A 22,864-nucleotide genomic window follows, 5' to 3' on the forward strand; every position below is an offset into this window, starting at 1 on the left:
CCGACTAGTATGGCAAGAAAATGAAGTTAATAAGTAAATGAGTCCACATTTTTACATGTGTCCATATCAACCTTCATTTTCGGTGATATCGTGTTAAAGCTCAGTGATGATATAAATAATTCCCCTTGTTACACAGCACCTTCAAGCTAATCAGGTAATCCTGTTACAAATAACTGTCAGTTATTGACCCCACAATAACCTCTGATCATAGAAACCATGCCACATTCTTTTAAAAATCATATCGCCACGAAGTTCTACCGATGCAATTTTAAAGAAATGAAATGGTCCAGAAAGCTGATGTACATTGGGCCAAGACAACCACACCAAACTAGCTTGGAAAACCTGTTTCGGCCCACACACCTCCGCCACTCATCATTCTGTTGTCCATAAGTATTCCTGTCCATAATTCCCATTCAGTCAATTCTCAGCACACCATACTTACCAACAGGCGCATGACAAATTTGTTGAGAAAGACCACTCTGATACATCCTATTCCCATCTGGAATCTCACATCTACAGCTTCCATGTTTCTGAAGTTGCTGCCAGAAGTTGCTTCATTGTAGGCAACAACCTGGAGAAAAACGTAGTAATTAATCAAACTTGTCTGGTCTAAAATTACAGGTTTAAGAAACAGGCAGACAATGTTGTGTGTTCAGAATATCGTTATTTCATAATAGAAGATGGCTGTCTCACAAACCTCAAGGCTGAACACCTCCTGGTTTACAATGGACACTATTTTTGGATACAAAGCTCCTGGAGTGGGATCCATTACTGACAAATCTTTCATCCTAATAAACACATTAGAAAAAAATTGTAGAAACGCTCGTTAGAAAAATAAATGACCTTAACATTCCGACTGTAAGAACCTCTCAATGCTGCTATAAAGACCAGGTTTGTGCTTTCTACGAAGGCTTATATTCGTGTGAAATATACATTTCACAGATTACTGCAGAAAAAAATCATGCCCATCTAAAACCTAGTGGTTAATTAGGTAAGTGCTTGACAGCAGTTTTTACAGAGTTATCTAAGGCACAAGTTGACAAGATGAAAGTTAAAGAATAACATGACCTTCTAAACCTGAAGGTAATAACATTTTCATCTGGGTAACGTTCCCTTACATGTTTGCTATAAAGAACCATTTATACCACTAATTAAGAGAAACAATTGTCTGTTCCCAAGTAGGTACTCATAATTACACTGCCCGTGCCGAAGAAGTTGATGGGCAACTGCTTGCAATAGTAGACACCAGGTAATATCTTTGAGCCTTCTTGATAACATACCTGGCAGTAACTTCTGTTTTGCTGCCCTTCACCACGCAGTAGGCTGACAACCCTGTACACGAACAAACAACTGTTGCTGAGCAAAAATGTCACTTTGCAAGCCTCAAAGATCAACAGATGCATTTTGATTGGGAGTTAAGGTTCAGGAGGGTCTCAGTTAACACCTATGTCCTCCTTGAGTTCCCACAAACAGTTATATAGACAGGTCCAATGATAGTCAGACCTATATTAAGTGGCCCTCTATAGTCCAGTTTCGAATTTGCCAAGACCGATAGATAAAAAGACAAAAGTCGCAAAAAAGTCACTAATGTTAGGAGGAAAGTGCTGAAACCTAAAATAAAACAATACAAACAGTTATGAAAAGTTCATCTTCTCACTGGTATTTGTGAATATTTTACTTCAGGTTGAGGCTAACCCTGTATAAATGCATCTTTGTCTTTTTTTATCCAGCGGTCTTGGTTAATTCAGAGCTGGACTATTAAGCAGCTCCACTCATTAAGTGGGCATTTCTCAAACTCCCAAAAATAGCCTTGAGTCCCTTAATTACTGTAATCAGCAGTCGGTTCGAGTCACCTTTTAACGTTGTCCCAACCACTAAAGTTCCATTGTTTTCAAAAGTGTTGAACAGTCACCTCGAAAAAACACCACCATACAAGCATACGTTAATGGCCAATTCATCTTGTGTCAGTTTTGCCCTAAGTATGCTTTTAATGTCTGGACCTTTGGATGAGGTCCTGGAGTAATACTAACATTACAGCTACTGAGCAGTGCTTTCCTTAAGCGCCCCACGGTAATCTCAAAATATTATGAAAACTCAAGAGCCTGACACCTACCTCCAACAATGATGTGACTCAAATCACCCTCTAAAGAAGTGACAGTAACACCAATCCCTCCAAGTTTTGCTGTTACTTCAATCTGCACTTCCTCTTGATCACCCTTCTTCTTTTTGCCCTTCTGTGCTACAGTTTGCGAGGCCTTAGAGTCATCTTGGACACCTACTTTGGAACCATCAGCAGAGACAGCTGGACTCTCCTCGCTGGTAAAGGCAAGAAAGTAACTGTTTAATTGCTTGAAAGCAAGTGATGCTTAAAACACTTTGGGAGACCATTATGCAAAAACATGAGTGGCCACCTCTTAGAAGGAGCATCTGTGGGTGGTTGAGAGCGCCTTGGGGGTGTATCCATCAGTGACAATATGAACAGCCCTAAACTGGTTTCAGAGGTGAAACATAAATAGAATGGAACACAGGACTACAAACTGGTCAATGTAAAGTGGACAGAACACTGATCTTATGTGAGACACAACAAAGAAAGTGGTCCAAAACAGACGGGTATAATATGAGGTTGTCAGAATTATGTCCCAGCTGGTACAAGCATGAGAAAGGTGAGCTTTATTGCAATACTGCGAATGGTTGGCCACACATTTCTCTTTATCAGTGTCTTGCAACCACTGATCCTGTTATAACATGTGGAGATATGGAGCACAGGGTCATAAATTTTGTATATGTAGAGGATTGTACCTGGGGGGCAGCATTCTTGTTGATAAATCGATGATATTAAGTAAAGCTTCTTGATGCAGTTTAACTTGCAGCGAAGAGAATTCCACATCAACAGACTGTTGGGTAGACTTGAATCTTGACCTGTATTCAGGATGGTCTGATTCAACCTTGATTACATAAAAGACAAAGTGATTGTTTGAGTTATTAGCTTTTATTCTACACTGCACATCGTGGAATTTATGCAATTCTAAACAAAATTGGCATATGAACCATAATTTAAAATGTCAAATGTGGCACAAGAATTTTGCCAAGGATGCCTAATCTCTTAGTTGTGGACAAGCCCTTGTAACGCTTTGATGGAACAATTACATATGGATTCCACTGAGTACCCTACAAACAGACGTTCAAATGTCCTGGGCACACTTATTTGAAAATGGCCCCATAAAAATTAACAAAGGGAGGGCCACCATGCCACCATAAACTAATTTGTTGAATAAACCCTGGCAGTGCTAAACTATTTCATTAGCAAATAACAACCTTCATAAACTTGACTGACAGCAGCTCTGCTCCAACAGGAGTTTGTACAAGATAAAGAGGGCCTCCATCCGGCCCATAGGTCATCTCCTTTACAGCCAAAGATCCCAGAGATGCAGTTGCTGTAAGGTCCCAAGGGTGCATAACCACTTTTGTACCCAACCCATTGATAGCCAGTTCAAGACAAGGAGTTATATCTCCTGTCTTATCCACTGTGCCGACATCAACTGCAATCTGTAATGCAATATTAATAGAGACTGTCACTAACGAGTAGAGCAACAGACAATCAAATCCGGAGGTTAGTGGCTCGATTCCCACTGAGGTCAATGATTTTTTTCTTTGCCTTGAATGGTCTCCTAATTCTATTTTAGAGTTAATGCTCAGTGGGATTTTCACGAGTTCACTTAGCACTTTAACATACACTACAGAGTTAATTCTCTGATCCATCGTTATGAAGTTTATTTTGTAAAAAAAACCTCAGGATCCGGCAAGCTCACTCTCTAAGACCTACCCCCATGAAGCATGAAAACAACCGGGACCAATCCATTTTGAAGAAAACTAAATTATTGTAGCAATGATGCATAGAAAAGATTTTCTATCTTCCATTTGTAACATAAGTACATAAAGTCAACCTGGCTTCAATTGATGTAGCAACGTCGGCCACAATTTTTACAAAAATGTTATTGTCCCCTCCAATAAATAACACAAATAGAGGCCAATGAAGAAGTGATCAAAACTCAAAATTAGGTACTCCCGTAAACTGAACAAGCTATTTGCCCTGTGACAACTGATGTGTTAACTTCAAAAACGCGCCCCTGCAATACAATATAACACAAAGGATTTGCCTCTACTTCATGCCCTACATTGTGCTCTATTAAGAACTGTGTTTGTTATTTGAACCTCATCTACTCTCGCTTAATTAGGGTGACTAGAGTTTCCTGCTAACCTCCATTTTTCATTCGTTTTGAGTTAAAAATTGGTTGCTTCATGTAAGGACAAAGGGAGCTTATCCTTTGTACACAGACAACGGAATTCACTGCATCTTATTTTACTCAAACTAAGCGCAAAATTGAGTAATGGCCAATGAAAGAAAGGTCTGCAACTTAAAATTGGATCTCATTTAGAGGAAGCTGTTCTCAGGGTCACGTTACAGGAAGTAGAGATAATCAAGCCTTATGACTCGTAAACAGACTACCTACTCCGACCTACCTGTTCTATTTCAAACTCAAGTGAAACTTTTATCTGTTTCGCCAAGGCCTCTTTTGCTTCAAGTTTAGCTTTCTCCAGCTTGGACTCACTAACAGTGACAGAAAACAACAAATGTTAAATGAACAAAGCTTAAACAACTGATGAAGTATTTTGTAGTATTGAAGCAATTACCATCCAAAAACAGTACTGAAATCTCTTATCAGGGACTTTTCCCAAAACTAAACACATTCCTTATTCTAAGGTTGACTGCTTACAAGAGATTAAAGTGCACTCGTAAAAAAAGATTCTTTGCAAACAAGTAGAGCAATAGTGTGGCTGCATGTACTCAAGACCAACAATTAGCAGAGCTGCATATCATTTAGGTAATTATCCAAGTGTACACTGCATGTGTTCCCATTGAAATCAAAGGAAAACTTACCAAAGAAAAAGGATGATGAAAAGAGCAGACTGGTGAAGATGACAAGGAAGAGGATGAGGATGAGGATGAGGATGCAGATCGTGACAGAAACCAACCTGCTAAATTTCCTGAAGCCAGTAGTCTCAGTAGGATAGCTAGAATGATTTTGTTAGAACAGTTAAGAAGACTAATGTTGCTGGCTGTGGTTCTGACAACTTCAGAGGAAGTCCTCTTTAAAGTCAATTGAGTAGAGTATTATCAGCTGGTGCTGTTAACTATCCCGTTTTTCACTCACCTGGTCAGTTAAGACATCAGTGTCACTGGTTAGTAAGTTAGTTGTCATCCTCGTGCTGGTCTAATGTTAGTACTATTTGTTAGTGAGAAAACATTTGCTATGAGTCCATACCGTGATGGTGTTCCAGGAGGAGTAATGAACAGTTCTTCCTCTTCGTCGTCATCTTCTGCTGTGCCAGCTTCCAGTACACTCAAACTGGTTAATGGCCTGATTATTCAGGTAAGCAGTGTTATTTGTTATAAAGACTCAAAAAAGCTTATTGGTGAATTATCAGTTTACGATTAGTCTACATGTTAGTTTAACGCTTACACTGGTCTTCCGTCAACCTAGTTTGTCAAATATATTTATTTCTCAATGTAAATCCATACCTTGAAAGTGTTTCTGGAGGAGTCATAAACATTTCTTCTTGCTCTTCATGTTGTACTTCTGTGCTAGCCTCCAGAACCCCCAAACTTGTGACATTTGACTGAGTTCTTGTACCATATCGCCATTCTTCAACAGGAATATCCTGATATAAATTTAAATCATGTTTTAGGTTTGTTTCCAAGCCTGATCTTCTGCCTCCTTACTTGGTAAAACTTACACAGCGACAATTCCTGGTCTAAAAACAAGTCTTGTAAAAAATTATCATAGTGTGACAAGCACGGCACAAAGTTGTTCAAACTAGACTGTGACAAGTTTCATTGCAAAGCCAATCTGACAGAAACGCTCAAAAGCAATCCTATTGGAGAAGAATGAAAACCTATCTGGTACAAACTGTTCAAAGACTAGAGTACTAAAGTAGTCCTGTAGTACAACAAATGTCTGAAATCAGTGTTTTAAACCAAAGGCAAATATTTTCTTTGTTCTTATAGATTTGAGGCCACCGTGAAAGTTATCAGATATAGTGTGAACATAATCCCCAGATTTTCTTCCAAGAGCACACCTTGTTCTCCCCCAAGCTAACAGCAAAAGCAGTTTAAGGCCAGGTCATCACCTCATTTTTGTATAACTATGCGTGCCTCCGTTTTACCTTCACCTTGGCTATGGATATCCTGATAAAACAACCTCTTTCATGTTATACGTTACATGAACACCATTATACCTACCACTGGTTTGGTATTTGCTTGGTCTACAGCTGTTTCCACTCCTGGTATTGGAATACTCTGGGCAAGCTGCATCAAAATATCAAGCATCAAGAGAGTCGCAACATCCAAGATGGGAAGAGAAAATCTAAGGCGACTCTCCGTTTGCAGTGGGAAAAGGTTTAGGTTCTGTTTCTTTTATCACGTTAGTCAAGTTAACAAGACTACAAGATCTTGCAGTGATACTAGAAAGTTCACCAGCAGTAGAAAACGAGTAAAAAAATCAGGCCTAAATGATACCTCAAACAATGACACCACTCTAACAATCTGAGCTAACTGGGTATTGGCATTTGCAACTTAGACAAGAAAGTTAAAGACTTCATTAAACACTATGTAAACCGCCGGTGGAAGATTGACCCGCGCTACAAAAGGAACCATGGCCTGGCCAAGCCATCAATCATTTTATTGTAGACACTGAGTTCTTAAGATCGCATAGTCCGTGCGACAAGATACAATAGAATACTGACAGAAGAAATTTGAAATTCGTATCAGAATTTGCATTGTCGATAAAGTCAGAGATTTATTCTTAACAACACAAGTTTTTACGGCTTACTTGTAAAATACTTCATCGAAAATCTTCTTTTAACCTGAAGTTAATGAAGTTGATTTTTTTGAAGACATGTTTCGCTTTATTTCTTAAAATCGTTCCCACACTACTCACATCCTACTTGCTCACTTCGTCAACCAAATGTCACTATGTGACGTTGAAGCGGTGATAATGTGACAAAGGGTAGGAGAAGCTATCCCTTTTACGAAACTTTTGAACGCATATGACTACAAGACACAAAGATAAGCTGTTCTGAATACTTTTCGTTGCCGCATCTCTTGTAGTGTAGATACACGCGCCAAACTTCACTTCGTGTGTAATAAACCAAACCGATTACAGTGCTGACACTACGGCAAAGGGCACGTTTGTCTCCTTTATAGTGTGGGTCCTTGTTTTCGTTGTGGTGATGTAAGCAACCTTAGCAGTTCCCGAGAAACCCTAAAGAAAACCAAGTTTAAACAGGACTACAATTCCTGTGCTTCATTCATGATCATGAAGGACATTTAGTTTAACCAAGGCTCAGCAATTGTACCCAAAACCATCCACGAAAACCTATACCAATTCTATAACCTCTGTAAGTAACATACAATGGGCTTTGTCTGCAATACTGCCTATCTGCAGGGGGTTCTTGGTTTTCTTAAGAGGACAAGAGTTCATAAAAGAAGGCAATTGATTAGGATCCTAAAAGCAGCAGAAAATGCCTCCTTATGAAGTATCTACAGCGTGCAATAAGTTAATTAAGAAATTGACCATGACTATTTTCCAAGGTATTATTGAGGTACTAATACCTTAATAACTTGCTGCAGCTTATCATCTGACACGTGAACCTTAACAGAAGGAAGGCTACCAGACAACTTAATTCTGTAACAAACAAAAAAATGTATGTTAACACTTCGCAACCAAGGTTACTTCTCTTTATTTTTATCTTTTTAACTGTTAAAATATAATATCTACAAAATAGGTTTCAGTTTATTTGTCAGTTATATTACAACAAAATTCAGTGGCGCAAATTTTTGTTAACAGAATGTTCAAAAGAAAGGGACTGTGCATCAGTGTGTTACTTTACCATTTTCCAACACCACTTTAAAACTAATTAAGACCAGACTTCCCCAGTTTCAATTCAACCTTCAATAATTATTTTGATAACAATCGAGAAGTTCAAAAATTATATCTCCAAGAAACCAAGAAATCAGGTTCATCTTGTTATGGCATATATTCTAGTTCAATATACATGTACAACTCTTCTTTAAACTTCATTAAGATGTCTGTGACATATTATCGAACCTACCAGCACAGACAGCCATCTGATCAGCCGAAAAACCGAAAACGTTAAGTCATGTGAAGAGGTTCCCACTTTTGAATCCATGGTTGAAAAAATTAAGAAAAGGGTATTATTTCCTGTAGCTCTGTCTACATTTTAAGACCTTTCATTTTAATTGTTGAATTGACTGATTGTCTAGAGGTCTGAATTTAATCTGCTGCGATTATTTTTCACCAAAATATTTTTAAAGACTGAAATATAAATTTCAACTCACTGTGCGAGCCTGATGTCATCAGGGTTTAACGCTTTTTGTAGCTTCATGTCAATTTCCATGGGATCCAGGATGTGCATCCTTGACTTCACCTGCTTCCTTGCCGATTGCCAATCCTCGCCTACATTACAAAACAAACAATTTACTTAAATATTGCTAGATTGTAAACTGTTATCAAGTGACAAGGGAATGATATAAAATGCATGCGCAGTGTCACAGTGCTGCAAGTAGTTTGGGGGTTTGGACTTTGATCACAAGAAGTGAGGGTCACGCTCGAGGGGATCTCTGGATTGTGCCATATTGTTTCCTAAGAATGTTACATACCATTGTACTGCCAAATCACTGAGGAAACATGACAAATGCTGGACGTAAAACAAGACAAAAACGATTGCTAAAAATAGTCTCAAAGGTGACAACCTTCTTCACAGTGACAAATGGAAGCATCTCAGATTCCAGGAAGGAAATTATCAAAAGAGACAAAACTACAAGCCCAAACTTCTCAAAAGGGACCAGGAGCATCAGATGAGCCAGAACCTACTAAGACTGTGGCAACTGCTATTTTTACAGTAAGTGTTACTGCTAAGTTAAATAAGAGTTGTTATGTCTAGTGAGAATGTTCCCCACCTTGATACAACTGTTTTCCAGAAAAGCAACTCTTGACAAACAAATGTTACTGAGAATCCTAAATGAAGAAATCCTAAGGAAGGTGCAGAATTTATGTCTGCATTTTACATACAAAGGTAAAACACACTTACCTGCTCTTGCAATAAGGATCTGAAGGTCATCCAGTTTGAAATCAAACTTGTCATAACACTTTGACTCCAAATCCTCCATGCTAAGCTCCTAAGAAAATAACATATTTAACATCAGCAAAATAAATCAAGCAGTATCAGGAATAGACTGTTCACAGTTCCCCTATTTTTCTGTGGGATTCTCGAGACCGGTACGCTTGGATGGAACCGCCGCCATCTTGGTTTGTAAGAGCGAGCGCGATCTGGGGAGAGTGTCTAAACTACCGAGGGGAGCCGGAGTGGGTGTTAGTATAGTGATGGAGGGGAAGCGAAAAAATAGAGGGACTGTAACAGCTTCTCACCGACTCGCGTTCAAAAGGCCCGTTGCACCAGCAACGGCAACACCTCATTGGTCAATTAGACAATAGTAGTTCTGAAGCGTTGACAGCAAGACTGACGTATCCTTCACCGCCAGTTCTAAAACTGGATACGTAATGTTGTAATGGTGGGAAATGTTTTGATTTTTATCGTTTGTCTCGTCGGCTTGGAGGCCAAACATCCTCATCGCAGCTCGCATCTTCTAACAAAACGTTCAGTGTAAAATTCGCTCGGTACGGGTCGATACGGTGGACGGAACTGATTCACTGAAATGGTTGAAAATCAGCGGACGTTTGGAAGGCGGCAGACTGCAGTTTTCCATCTCTTTGGACTGCTTTGAAGTAGATGGCGAACTGTAGGGACAACTTTTTTGACGATTCTCTGGGGCGAAACAACACACACAAAGCGATTGAAACGTTGCTGATCTTGGCTTTCGTCGCAAGCGCTGTTGCAAACACGTGAAGATTTATATTTCCCATCTTGTGGATCAACTTCAACTCCAAGATGTGCTTTTAAAAGATCGGCTAGAGGAATGCTGGCAACTCCAGCTCTTTTCAGGATCTTAAACAAATTTCATGTGGAAATGTACCTAATTTGCTTCCCGAAATCGCTGACTGCTATATTTTAAAAATAAATGTTACAAATGCGGTTTCGCTGTTTATAGCTTCACTCTATGTGTTTCGCTTGTATAACTGTTGAAATTCGCCGTTTGCAAATAGCTGATGTACTGTACTGTATTTTCATGGCTATCTTCACTCGAAAGACTTTCGCAACTTCATTTTATTTCGCAACTGTACTTTGTTTCGAAGTTTCGAAATGGTACAGTAACTGTACTGTAACAAGATCTATCATATTCCCTTCAATTTGACATGTTTATCTCTGGGGAGTATATTTCTTAGTTGATTCAATTAGTCGAGGCGACAAAGTTTCGGCACGCCCCTCGAACACGAGACAGTGAGAAGCTGTTACAGTCTCCCTATTTTTCCCGCCGCCTCCCAACTCCGCTCCCCTCCCCTCGGTAGTTTAGACACTCTCCCCAGATCGCGCTCGCTTTTACAAACCAAGATGGCAGCAGCTCCATCGAAGCGTACCGGTCTCGAGAATCCCACGGAAATTAGGGGGACTGTGAACAGTCTATATCAGGAATGCATTTATGGTACATCACTCCGGCTTAAGATGGTATGCACATGTAATATAGTTTGAGAATGTGCATTCCTGCAGCATATTCCATAGTTGAAGTTAACCTACCTTAGTGGAGACAATCCTCTCTTGATCAGGATCACTTGTGATCTTCAGACGTCCAAGATCAATAACCAAGACATCGCATGACCTGGTTAAAAAATATGTTCTGGTATAAAAAGCACCAAGCCTGGCAATGCTCGCATTGAATAGCCAATCAATTACTACGCGTAAACAAACAACTGACAAACAACAGACACCTTTTTTATGTATGACAGTTACGAAGGCAAATGGTTAAAAGTTTCGGAAAATAAGTTGTTTCTTTTCTTTATTTTTTCAGGGAGGAGGGGTGACGGGGAGGGGGCTCTTATGACACATTGGTTTCAGTAGGGATTCTGAGACATTCTTGTTTAGAGGACATTTTGGAACGTCTAAAAGGTTCAAAAGTGTCAGTCCAAATGAAATCATCTACTTTCTCTTATCTGTCTATCGTAATTATCTATATTATGAGAAAATCTCCTTTCGTAGTACTAGCCTAACAGGTCATGACAAGAATACTCATAATGGTGCAAATTTTCCATTGATAAGGTCAGACTTACTTCTTAAAGGTGCCTCCCTCAGGAATTATGATAAACGGAGACTTGACATCAACATTCACATCTGTTATCTACAAGTAGGCCAAATGTGTGATATTAAGAACACTTAATAGTTTTACAGTGTCTTTAATGATATGTTTTAGGTCCCATAGTGAGGCCTCAAGAAAGTCCTCAAGATGGGGCTGGGGGGCTTATTCGAAAGGGGGTAATTATTTCAAATCATGAGGTTTGAGCTAAAATTAAATTAGCTTCTGAAATGCGTTACTACACCTTTGGTACACTTGAGTGTGAAGTATTTCCTTTATGTTTTCCAACATGGGACAACGGACTTGATAGAGACATGGTGCTTATAATGAAATAAAAAGCTGACCTTTGAACACTATGCTTCTCAGTGAGAGGGGGCTTGATACAGCTTTTACACCATGCTGAATGGATTCCAATCAAGGAATGGTGTCTAGCAACACTGTTGCTTAAATAACAAATGATTTTCGAGGGCAGTTGAGTCATGCCATTGAAACTGAGTACCTCCCGAAGTTTTCTTTTCAGTTTTAATGAGATAATTGAATGTCTTTGCAATGTCTTCATACCTTGTGGTGTTCTACTGCATAAGCCAAGCTAGCTTTGGACACTGACTTCAGATCTTCGAGTCGTGAGTATGCTGCTGCAGACAGCCTAGGAGAAGGACATCAAAATCCTACCAGTTACTCAACAATACTTACAAAATTGATGGCCCAGGCTAGACTCCCTTACTATGAAGAAATGCATGTCACAAATATTGACTGTAAAAATGAGGACAGGAACACTTTGTACAACTTGTGGTATACAAAAAAATGGGTTCCTTTAAAAGGAAACACACAAAAGGGTTCTCCCCATGACCTTCTTCCGTTTTACACTAAAGTGATAACTTCCAAGTAAGTGCAGTTTCTAAAAGAGAGAATCTCTCATGCCGCATATTTCATGACTTTCACAAAGAGCAGTCCCCAGCACACCCACTCTCCGGATCGTGATCATGACAATTGAAGGCTTTAATTATCAGTGGTACCATTTCTCTCAAAGTTTACATAAGATATATTGTAGTATCAAGTAAAGAATCCTTGTACTCACTCTGAGAGATGAACATCTTTTGGAGGTTGAAAGAATGTGATCACATGTTCGATTGTGTTCTGGGAGACAAAATCGAAGTAACGATCAAGAACAAATAATCAACAGAAGGCGAAGTTGTTGTAAGCCATTCTTAATTCAATGTAAGAGAGCACTATTCCCTAAGAGTGACCTAAAACTCACCGTCAATATTTCACTACATTCACAGGTGGCCACAAATTAAAAGTAGGGAAGTAACAATTATTCAGCCTGTTGCTGTGCAACAACAACTGTCAGCAAGATATAATCACTAGACATACTGCTTATCCGTGTTGGGATCAATGGCCGTTTCTTCCCACAAGAGTTGAACCTATTATATATATACGCTGTACACTGTCTCCCAGGTCCTTGTCTGCCATGTGACGGAATGTAGAAGACAGAAATACAGAAATTAACGTGGTCCTGTTTTGTTTGTCTATGTGTATCACATGTGTTCCAAGTATTAAGTGAATGGAAATGTTTTTGGAAAAAATTCAAAAAGCCTCTCCTTGAGAAAAAAAAAAGAACGCCTTCACCAACACCTTAATCTCTACATGATCATGCTTCAAATTGGCTTTTGCTATAAAGCAACCTGATACTTACTGCATCATATATGACTTGGACTGGTTGTGAAGAGACAACAGCCCTCTGGTCACACTTCCCATCCAAGGGATTCGTCTCAAAGGATGCATTGAACAAAGCAAGATGCTGTTCTGTAAACAATACAATAATACTTGCATATTGTCATATTCTAAAGATGCATGTAACGTGTCTAAAGGATAACGATCCAGGTTTTACACGCTTTTAACCTTATTTCACCTGGGATTTTAGGAGTTCCTGAGCATGGGGGAAGGCAGATTCCGGCCCCAACTTCAAATGCATCAAGGCCACAGTAATAAATCTTGGAGGATGTATAGTATGTCCGAAACTGTTATCTTTGAGATCCACAGAAAAGGAAAATACATCACAAGGTGTAATAATTACAGCATTATTTCTGAACAGCTGCCGTCCTGGATTTCTCAATTTCTCCAAAAACAAAAACTCAGAAACCATCAAAATTGACCCCCAAAAATGTTTTACCAAATGGCATCACAAAACGCACCAAATTGCTGTTGCTGTGGAAACACGAAAGCACATGAACAATGTCATATAAGATATACATTTCTGGAAAGTCATGAAGTTTTGCGCCATTTGCTTAAATACTAAGAATGATATGAACGTGAAATATGGTGAATAAATTATTTCAGTCAGTGACACAGGCAAACTCAGAAAAAGGAAATCCGAGCAGTACCCAAGATGTTTGTCACATGACCCTGGTTTAATGGCCAGCACCCTCGAGTCTCCTCCAGTCCAGTGTCAGAGCATCCAAACTGTCCTAACGTCTGCATGTAATATCATGAGAAGAGTTGTGTATTTTCTTATGCCAAACCAACCTGTCTTATCATCTTGTGATGTTATCATAAGTGGCATCTTCCCATCGTTACCAGCAGAACCAAACATTTTCATCATGTCGACCTTTGCTGTCACCCTAGACAAAATTTCAGAAAAATGATACTCAGCTTAATGTGAAACTGCTGGTCTGGGTTATTACATGCATTTCCCTTTCATAAACAGTTATTGTTTTAATCCTTTTGTGGACCCCTGGCAGAGGAATTTTCACTGATTCTAGTAATTGGATTCAGATTGTCACAACAATGGAACTATGTCAAAGCCATTTTTTTTTTCAAACCAGCTTAGGCATTAAAGTAGCTGATCCATAACAAAATATGCGTCTGCTGCTGTTGGGAAGACACGTAAAGACTCAACTCACTTGATAGCTTGCGCTGATGGCCTCTGCAAAAGGTCTGCAAACAGATCCCGGAAACTTAGTCTTGCGACGTCAACTGACCTAGAAAGAAAGTTACTTATCACTTTTCACGTTTCCAACAGATCGTGGTTACCAGCTGCAGTTGAACCGGTCTTATTTAACAGTTCTCTGTAAAGAACAGATGATAAGGCGCCTGTTAACATAAAACTATCAAAACCTGGAGGCCAAGTGCCTGAGGCATGATACAAATGCCTACTTACATACTAGCACTGACGACTGAATAAACCACTCTTAACACAAAACGCAAAGCTGAAAACAGTTTCCTTGCTTCATAAGAAATGCACCTCACCATAACTTCATTTGTTCATAACTGGTCATACAGTTGCCACCAAGGGGACATAATCCATAGGAATTGATAATGACAATAAATTAACAGTATGGCAAATTCAAATCACAGTCATTTTCAAGTTAATTCACTCACGAAAGTCTTTCTGATTTGAATTGATTTAAGGGAAAATTTGATCATTTGGTAAAACTAGTCCCTTTTTTCCCAGACAGCAATCGTTAACACATTTTCATCAAAGTTACGCATTTCAGAAATTTGGTTGGCATGATGAAACTCTCACATTTATTAATTCAGCTCTAAGACATAAAGTCACATCTCACAACAGACAAACACAAATTGCAACTTGCATTCACCAGAAAGCATGAATATCTTTGGCCGTTGTGTTGCACAGTGCTCCAGCCTCAATTGTTTCAAATTCACCTTTCTACAGCTTCCACCACAGGATGTGTTACCAGGTATAAAGCTTTGTCACTATCTCAAATTTGTAAGCATTTTTCGTTAATTTTTACCATTTATATAAGCAGTTTAATTGGCAAAACGTACCATTATCTTTGTACTCACTATCGTGACCAACATGGTCAAAGCTTGGCGTGCTACTACACCTTGGATTGTTAATACAAAATATACAAGCCACACTCACTTGGCTCCTGTATCATCTCTGAGAGCCACACTTATTTGTTTCAAATGGACAATGACCTTATTTTCCACATACTAAAACAAAAACCAGAAAGATTTCACGTATCATTTCGTTTATGTTACAGTTACAGTTGAGATTAAGCCATTAACAACAAAGATAACAAATATGTAGAACTCGTGTATGTGTGTGTTTATTCGTACCACATTAATGAGAATATTCATTTTCTTTTTATTTCCCCTGCAAGTTACATAGTTGCACTAAAATACAGAACACTCCCAAGTGCTGTTTCAGCATTCAGGGAATAAATGTTTGGGATAGCAAGTGTTCAAGATGCCCACTTTAAATAATCGTGGTACAACAGTTCCAAAAGGAAAAGGTTTCTGCTTGAAAGAGACACATAGACAACCTGTAGCTGACACTAGATAGCTCAGCTATTCTGTGAACTCTACAAGCACTTTACAGAGAATAAAGATGCAATATGTTGCAAGCGATTCTCTGTTGTTCACGAGTCCACAGTGTACTTTCAAACCTCTTTCAATTAGTGAAAGGCCAGTCATAGTTTTCTGCACTGGAAATAACCTAGTACTTACTGTAAATATTTCTATAGCTTTCAAATTCCTAATCAAGAAATCAACATTAAGTTGCATGATCTAGCAACTAATGGTGCAAAACTGAAATGGCTGAAGAAAATTCTTAATATACATCAGGGTGATATACACGAATGCAATCAATTTGGAATAAATAAGAAGTGACATGCTATTAATACTGAATTTCACCAGCATGGAATTAACACGTTTTGTGCTTCAAGAACACTTCTTTACAAGACTCAAACGTAGCTGCTAGAGTGGCTTCAAGCAAATAACAATCAACATGTACCTCTTTTGGGAATGCAGTTATCACTTCCCCCTCACTGTAGCCTATCGCTGAATGTAGCTTTTCCAGTTCTTCTTTCTTCTGCTCTTCAGTTAGAATTTCTGTTAAGACATTAAAGCTAACATTTATAGCTTTCAATTTCACTGTGGAGGAGAAAGCCACAATAATTTGGTAACAATGACTTGACCTTTTTGTTTAGTGCATCTATTGTTTGAGGAGACCCCTTGAAAACGTCTTATCGTATTTTTAAAAGAACTGTCAATTTTTCCATCAAATTGTCACAGAAGGTGTCATAAAATTTTGAATGCTCTGTGAATGTTTGAAGGGAAAAGAGGTATGTGACACTGGAACTTTTGTACAGTTCCAGATATCAGACATGTCATGAAGCTGGCTACATAACCTAGTGCATTACAGGGTGTTTCAAAAGTTCGTTCCGATTTAAAGTTGTTTATTTCTTAAACAAATCAATTGTTTGTTAGAACTTTTTCAATAAATTGAGGTAGATAATTTATTAAAATGGGTGGCAATAACAATTTTAATTGTCAACTTGATGTCTTTGCTTCGATTTTCGCGCCAAATGTACACACGCACGTTTTCCCGCCATTTTTTCGCGCCCTTTGTGCATGTTGTTCCTTTCCCGAATTTGTTGTTATTCCCTAATTTTTTTCCTGAACTTTCTGTTTTCTCTGTTACGAAAATGAAGTCAGACATTGTTTCTGCTAGAGCTCAAGCAGCCATATTACGATCATCTGGTCATTCAGTCAAAGAAATCGCTAAATTTTTTAACAAGACTGAACGTTGGGTGAACAAGTGGTCGAAAAGAGAGTGCTTCGAAGACAAACCAAGACGCGGGCGACCGTCTGTTTTGACGAATTGTGCTCGAAAATATATTGAGAAAGCGAAGTACAAACGGAACAATTCAACAAGGAAGATTGCCAAGAATCTTCAGCAGACAAATTTCCAACTTTTGAGCATAACGGTGTGGAGATACATGACTAGGAAAGGATGGAAGGCTTTCAAGCGAAAGAAGATACCTCTGTTGAGCGCAAAGCAAAGAAAAGCCCGTTTGAGATTTGCCAAGAAATACGCGAAGCTGACAGCAGAGGATTGGGACAATTTTTTATTCACAGATGAGTGTCCTAAATATCTTTTCCAGTACCCAAATCCAAAAAACGATACTGTATGGGGCTCGCAGGAATGTGATGTTCCTCCAACTTTCCAAGTGAAGCAAAGTGCAAAGGTGATGGTGCGGGGTGGCATGACGGGTCGTGGGCTCACAAAGTTACACATGCTATCCACAGGCCAAACCGTAACTTCTGAATACTACATCAACCAAATCCTTGAGAAAGAAGTCAAACCGTTAACATCAAGGCGTCAGGTTACTGGTGGCCCGATAGAGAGGAAGCTGTTTAGCTCAAAGAAAGAGATGACATTCGTTGAGGATGGAGCACCGGCTCACACTTCAAAGGCAACTCAGAGATGGTGTCAAAAGAATCTGCCAAACTTTATAGCCAAGGATGGCTGGCCAGCGAACTCTCCTGATCTCAATCCCATTGAGAATATCTGGAGTATCATTGACGAGACAACGTACAAAGATCCAGCCCCCAAAACGATGAAAGAGCTGAAGAGGCAACTACGCTTTGCATGGAAAAATGTGACATTTGACACGCTAAAGGAACTCGCACATTCTATGCCTAGGCGATTAGAAAATGTCATTAAAAATAAAGGCGGGCATTCTGGTTACTAATAATTTGAATGATCGAATGAAAAATAAGCAAAAAATAATATACCTAAGTTTTAAAGAGGTAGTTTAAATAAATAATGAAACGTTAGAAGAAAACAAATCGGAACGAACTTTTGAAACACCCTGTAAATGATTAAGTCAAGATGACTTTCAAAAACTCACATCTATACTGAACTTCTAAATTCTTTCTTGATTCCCTGCCTTAAAACTGTTCCTGGAAAACTAATTTTCTACATATTAATCATTAATTACAATTCTCATGATGACACACCATGAAATGTTTCTAATTTCTTGAAAACATTATGCTTTACAAATTCCCGGACATTATCTGTGTAATGCCCATGAAAACTAAGAGGAACTCGAGCAAATCTTCCAAAAACGCTTCAATTTAATGGAAGCCTCACCAGACTGCTCCTCTTTCTTGCTTTTGTCACCAGAGCCAAACCATCCTGAAAACCATCCACCACTTTTTTTCTCTTCAGCTTTCTTCTTCTTCTTCTTCCTTAAGGCTGCAGCCTCCTAGTGTAAAATAAGGTGAGTGTTTGAAGGCACTTGTAATCTGGTCAGAATCGCACAGATCAACATGAATGACAAGGTAGTTTTTTCCCCGCAATTTGAGCTAAATATAGATTGTGATGGCATCTTTTCTTTCTGAGATCCACCACGGGATACTGAACAGCATCCATACAACATTCATTTTCTGAGAATGCAAGTGAAGACCAAATAACAGCTATTGGAGAATTCAGTAATTCATCAATGATGAAGCATTCTCAAGTAAAATTAACTCAGACAAAATTCTTAGTCTTGCCAACAGCAGTCGAACCCATGGGTTTCCAATAGCTGGTTGAATGCTCGACCATTGAGCTTTGAGGGACTCGTTTTAAACAAGGCCATAACTGGTTCAAATGGCATATATATATAGTTACCAAGCCACAACGCCTAGAAACAGCATAATTTGGTGAGGGCAACCAATTCTCTCGAACCTCTTAACACCGGGCACATGCAATGACAAGGAAAATAATTCAGGCACAAGGATGTGATTATTGTGCAGTCTGCAAACTTCAGAAGAGAATAAGATTTATGTAATCTAATACACTTTTAACCGCCTGTAATCTGGACAAAATCATGTTCAACCAAAGCAACAAGCAGCATCTGATGACAGCTGTTCGACATCATTTAATTTCCCGTAATCTACACAAAACCACGTTTAACCAACACCCTTTACAAAGAAGCAACTAGTGATACATGTTCAGAATGGTTGAATTTCAGGTAGTCTACGCAAAACCACATCCAGCCATCCATGTGCAACTTAACTAGCAAAATTTGCTGGGAATCAAAATCAAATTTCATAGGCCTATCTATTTCTTCACAAATTTAATTTGCAGAAGTGAGGCTGTTCTCCTGACTGCATGGAGTCACTGTGTCTTTAAAGGAAAAACAAGAACAAAAACTGGGCGTTGATTTGGTGAATACAATTTGTGGTTTCAAATCTCTTTAAGCTGGGTAGCTATAATGGTAAGGATAATAATATCAAGGCTGTGTATGGCTGAGGGTAACATAATAACTATCATTTAACTTTGTATAATATACAACCAAGAACCTGTTGACATGTGTTAAGTATCACTAAATTACCTGTACATCACGCCAATCCACATTTCAACCGACAAATGTCTTAAGGAAAATAATCCAGGATACTAAGAAGGTATGAGCTACTTGTAATAGATCCAAAAGCCTCATTAAACCATGTGTATCCTTATAGAGCAGACTTAACTGGGGATCAAAATCTACTGCCACTGGGCCTTGTGCATTCCTTGACATAATAATAATAATTTGTGGAAAAGAGCCTGATCTTCTGATTTCATAGAGAACAAAAAGTAATGAACTGAAGGTAATTTGGTAATTTAGTACAACCTGCGGGTTCAAACCTTTCAATGTTGTCCAACAGTAATGAGATGTAAGAAAAAAGTGAGCCTACACATCAGTAAGGAATGAGGGCAACAGATTTTACACCTCAATCATTCAACTTCCTATAATCTACACATAATAATGTTGAAGTAACACCTGGAGATTCACGCTAAACCAAAAATATTAACAAGTGAAATCTGGTGAAAGGAACTAAGAATGCTTGAATTGCTTAAAGTCTACACTCTACATTTTGGGTGGTTGCTCACGGGAGATTTGACTGCAAGTAATCCTTAACAAATGAAAGCTTTCCAAGACATATTTCTATATAATTTCACAGTGGGTGCCATATATGGTATGTTTAGAAATCAGCACAACCTGAAAAGAAAGACTAGCTAGACATGCATGTCTATACAAACCTCATAAGCAGCTTGGCGCCGACAAATTGTGATATTTAAAACATCAAGCTCATTTTCAAGCTCCTAAAGAGAAAAACGATACAAGAAATTTAAAATTTTAAGGTTAAGAGATAATTTGCATGCAGCGTTTTTTGTACTGAACAGGAAATAAAATTCCTACCATGTACCAAACATGAAGAAATACCTCTAACTTCTTGACAAGAGAATCAGAAGGTTTGTCTTGAAGTAACTTCTGCTTAAACAAGTCTTTGTATCGTCGACAGAGCCCCCTGAGAAAATGATAAAAGTTTAATGAACATTCCCATCTTAACTTGACAACGACACACCTGACAAATTTTGTTGAACTACTGGTCTATTGTAAGAAACATGAATGTAAAAAGAAACAGTGTTAAAACCTGATAAGCCTTTAATCAGCCAAATAAAGATTGAAATTTACTTGGTGGGGGAAGGGGGGGGGGAAGGAGAAAGGAACTGCATCTAGCCTAGAGGCAATATTGTCACGAACGACCATCAAAACCTAATTCAGCCCCCGTTAGGTACCTGATGTCTATAAAAAAAAAAACAGGACAACCAAAGTATACATATATACAAGGATCACTGTTTCTCCTAAAACTAACATAAAGACTATCTTAGTGAAACCATATTAAGCTACCTCAATTCATTCATGATCTTATCCCACCAACCCTGATGATGGCACAAATGGGAATAAACTATTGAGCACACTTTCTGCCAAAGAGTTTGTTCAGTTGTATTCTCAAGAGATTCTTCTATATTCTAAATTGAAGATGGAACTGTCTCTATGATGTCAACCATGCAACATTGATCAAGGTTTTGCCACATGCAGAAATCAGAGCAAGGTTAGAACCTCCTTTTCTCTTGTTTTTAATTTTCGTTATTTATTTTCTTTCAAGATCCTGGATGATGGGCCAGCCAGAGTTGACCACCCCACCCTAGAGAAGGACGCTCTACGATCTGAGCTTAACAGGAGTTGTGAGTCATAATTTTCACATTAAAATTTGGATAAATGTCAAATTAATAGAGCATAACTAGTCAGCTTGCCTGTGCTTCTTTATGTGTGTCCATGACCAATTCCTCAGTCTCCTCCTCACATCTTCCTCAAGAATACTCGTAATTGCATACTTCCACCTAATTGAAGAAGGGGGCAAAGTAGGTTGCAATTGTTTGATATGATATACAGCAGCAAGATAAAACATGCTTTCATTAATGATAATATCAATTTTTAAAAAAAAATCACACTGCTCCTCCTTACACTGTCCTTGTTAAGATGTGCTGTGGCATTATAAGAAAGTTTGATTTCTTGTGTTTACATTTACAACGTTATTTTCTTTTTTTAATTGAGCGAGTCGAGAACACTTTTGTTTTGTTTGGTGAAGCAGTGCTTAAAAAAATTGTTGTGCCACTGTCTTATCCAATTAGAAATAAAATTAGAATATTGACTTCCTCACATGCATTTGCCCATGATTGACACACCTACTTGTATTCGTTTTGAGTTCTAAAATGTAATTGCCTCATTGTGTTGTTTACATCTTCTGTCATTGGTTGGCGTGATAGCCCAAGTTTTGGTTTTACCACAGTCAAACGAAACCAGCTTTAAGTTAAAACGCATCCTTATGAAAAAAGTCCCATTGCCTTTCATTTTCAAAAGGTACAAACACTTGTGCATGGCTTATATATGCTTGTAGTTGTCCATGACTATAATACAGTCACTTACCACTGATTGGCATGGCCATGGAGAGGGTTGTTAGGTTTATATTTTCTGAACGTGGAATTTGTGGCCATTCGATCAAAGGATTCCAGTAATTCCATCACATCATGATACTGCTGCCTCATCAAAACTAAGGAAATCTCTTGCAAGACAAGGCTTAGGAAAACCTGGGTAGAAATAACATGCACAAAATAGTCACATTTAATTGTCTGATTAAATACCCAAGGCATGTGGCAAAAACTGGGTTCATTCAGGGCGTTGATTAACTGTAAACAATCTGGACAAAAAGACAAGTGCAACGCTCAAAAATAGAATTATCCTTTACATATCTGAATTGTCTGAGCAAACACTGCCTTCCAATTATGCTACAGAACATTTTTTGTTTCTCTTTTGCTCATCTTCCTAGACTTAGGTAGACTTAGTATCATTCTTTTACCCAGAGATATGGCTGATCTTTTTCTTGAAAGGACACTTGTTTGTCCTTGGTACAATGTTTTTGGACCAGAGATCACATGATCAAGACACTAATGACTTTAATGACTAGCTTGTACCTAAAATTCCATCCAGGGAAAGAACGATCATAGTGATTGATAACATTTGTCTGGGCAATACGTCCCCCTACAGTTGGGACTTCACTGCGTGAAGGTCTCAGTCACTCGGTCTCCACTGATTGACAATGTTATGCTCAAAAAACCACTGTGCTTTCGAGACTGAATTACTAAAGAGCAGAGAATTTAAGTACAGTTATACACAAATGCAACAGACAAGCTGAGAAACCCACAACAAACAAAACAGACCATGTACTGATGTTGCCATAGTTAAGTGAAGCCACCCAGAATACCCCAAGTAATGCATACCTTTGGAATACTCAAATCTGAGCCTGGTTTGATGTTCATCTTAACTTTAGTGGTAGCTGAGATTGGCTGTAAAACTAAACCAGAAATTAATTTGCACAGATAATGTCAGACTGGTGAATACTGTTGCAGTGTTA

The 22,864-nt window shown here is 38.6% G+C and overlaps 1 protein-coding gene across 4 annotated transcripts in view; it reads right to left on the reverse strand.

Moving 5' to 3' along the window:
- The window catches only part of LOC146459902 (intermembrane lipid transfer protein VPS13A-like), a 101,854-nt gene that overhangs the window by 56,620 nt on the left and 22,370 nt on the right, over positions 1-22,864 (reverse strand). For 2 of the 4 annotated variants that reach the window (XM_085088632.1, XM_085088630.1), the window contains exons 12-39: positions 22,731-22,804; positions 21,880-22,040; positions 21,207-21,293; positions 20,332-20,416; positions 20,148-20,210; positions 18,231-18,345; positions 16,086-16,183; positions 15,213-15,283; positions 14,230-14,307; positions 13,853-13,947; positions 13,023-13,132; positions 12,405-12,463; positions 11,888-11,972; positions 11,304-11,371; positions 10,774-10,855; positions 9,172-9,259; positions 8,420-8,537; positions 7,673-7,745; positions 6,302-6,367; positions 5,582-5,721; positions 5,325-5,420; positions 4,522-4,609; positions 3,316-3,546; positions 2,800-2,945; positions 2,114-2,316; positions 1,281-1,332; positions 698-788; positions 443-571 (exon numbers count right to left, since the gene is read on the reverse strand). In XM_085088632.1, coding sequence (XP_084944758.1) covers positions 443-571; positions 698-788; positions 1,281-1,332; positions 2,114-2,316; positions 2,800-2,945; positions 3,316-3,546; positions 4,522-4,609; positions 5,325-5,420; positions 5,582-5,721; positions 6,302-6,367; positions 7,673-7,745; positions 8,420-8,537; positions 9,172-9,259; positions 10,774-10,855; positions 11,304-11,371; positions 11,888-11,972; positions 12,405-12,463; positions 13,023-13,132; positions 13,853-13,947; positions 14,230-14,307; positions 15,213-15,283; positions 16,086-16,183; positions 18,231-18,345; positions 20,148-20,210; positions 20,332-20,416; positions 21,207-21,293; positions 21,880-22,040; positions 22,731-22,804 — 2,852 coding nt within the window. The remainder of the gene's footprint in view (positions 1-442; positions 572-697; positions 789-1,280; positions 1,333-2,113; positions 2,317-2,799; positions 2,946-3,315; positions 3,547-4,521; positions 4,610-5,324; positions 5,421-5,581; positions 5,722-6,301; positions 6,368-7,672; positions 7,746-8,419; positions 8,538-9,171; positions 9,260-10,773; positions 10,856-11,303; positions 11,372-11,887; positions 11,973-12,404; positions 12,464-13,022; positions 13,133-13,852; positions 13,948-14,229; positions 14,308-15,212; positions 15,284-16,085; positions 16,184-18,230; positions 18,346-20,147; positions 20,211-20,331; positions 20,417-21,206; positions 21,294-21,879; positions 22,041-22,730; positions 22,805-22,864) is intronic. The other 2 variants (XM_085088631.1, XM_085088633.1) reach the window with 2 other exon arrangements.

Source organism: Pavona decussata, unplaced genomic scaffold, assembly GCF_977016875.1.
Source record: "Pavona decussata unplaced genomic scaffold, jaPavDecu1.1 SCAFFOLD_215, whole genome shotgun sequence".
NCBI classification, from domain to species: domain Eukaryota; kingdom Metazoa; phylum Cnidaria; class Anthozoa; order Scleractinia; family Agariciidae; genus Pavona; species Pavona decussata.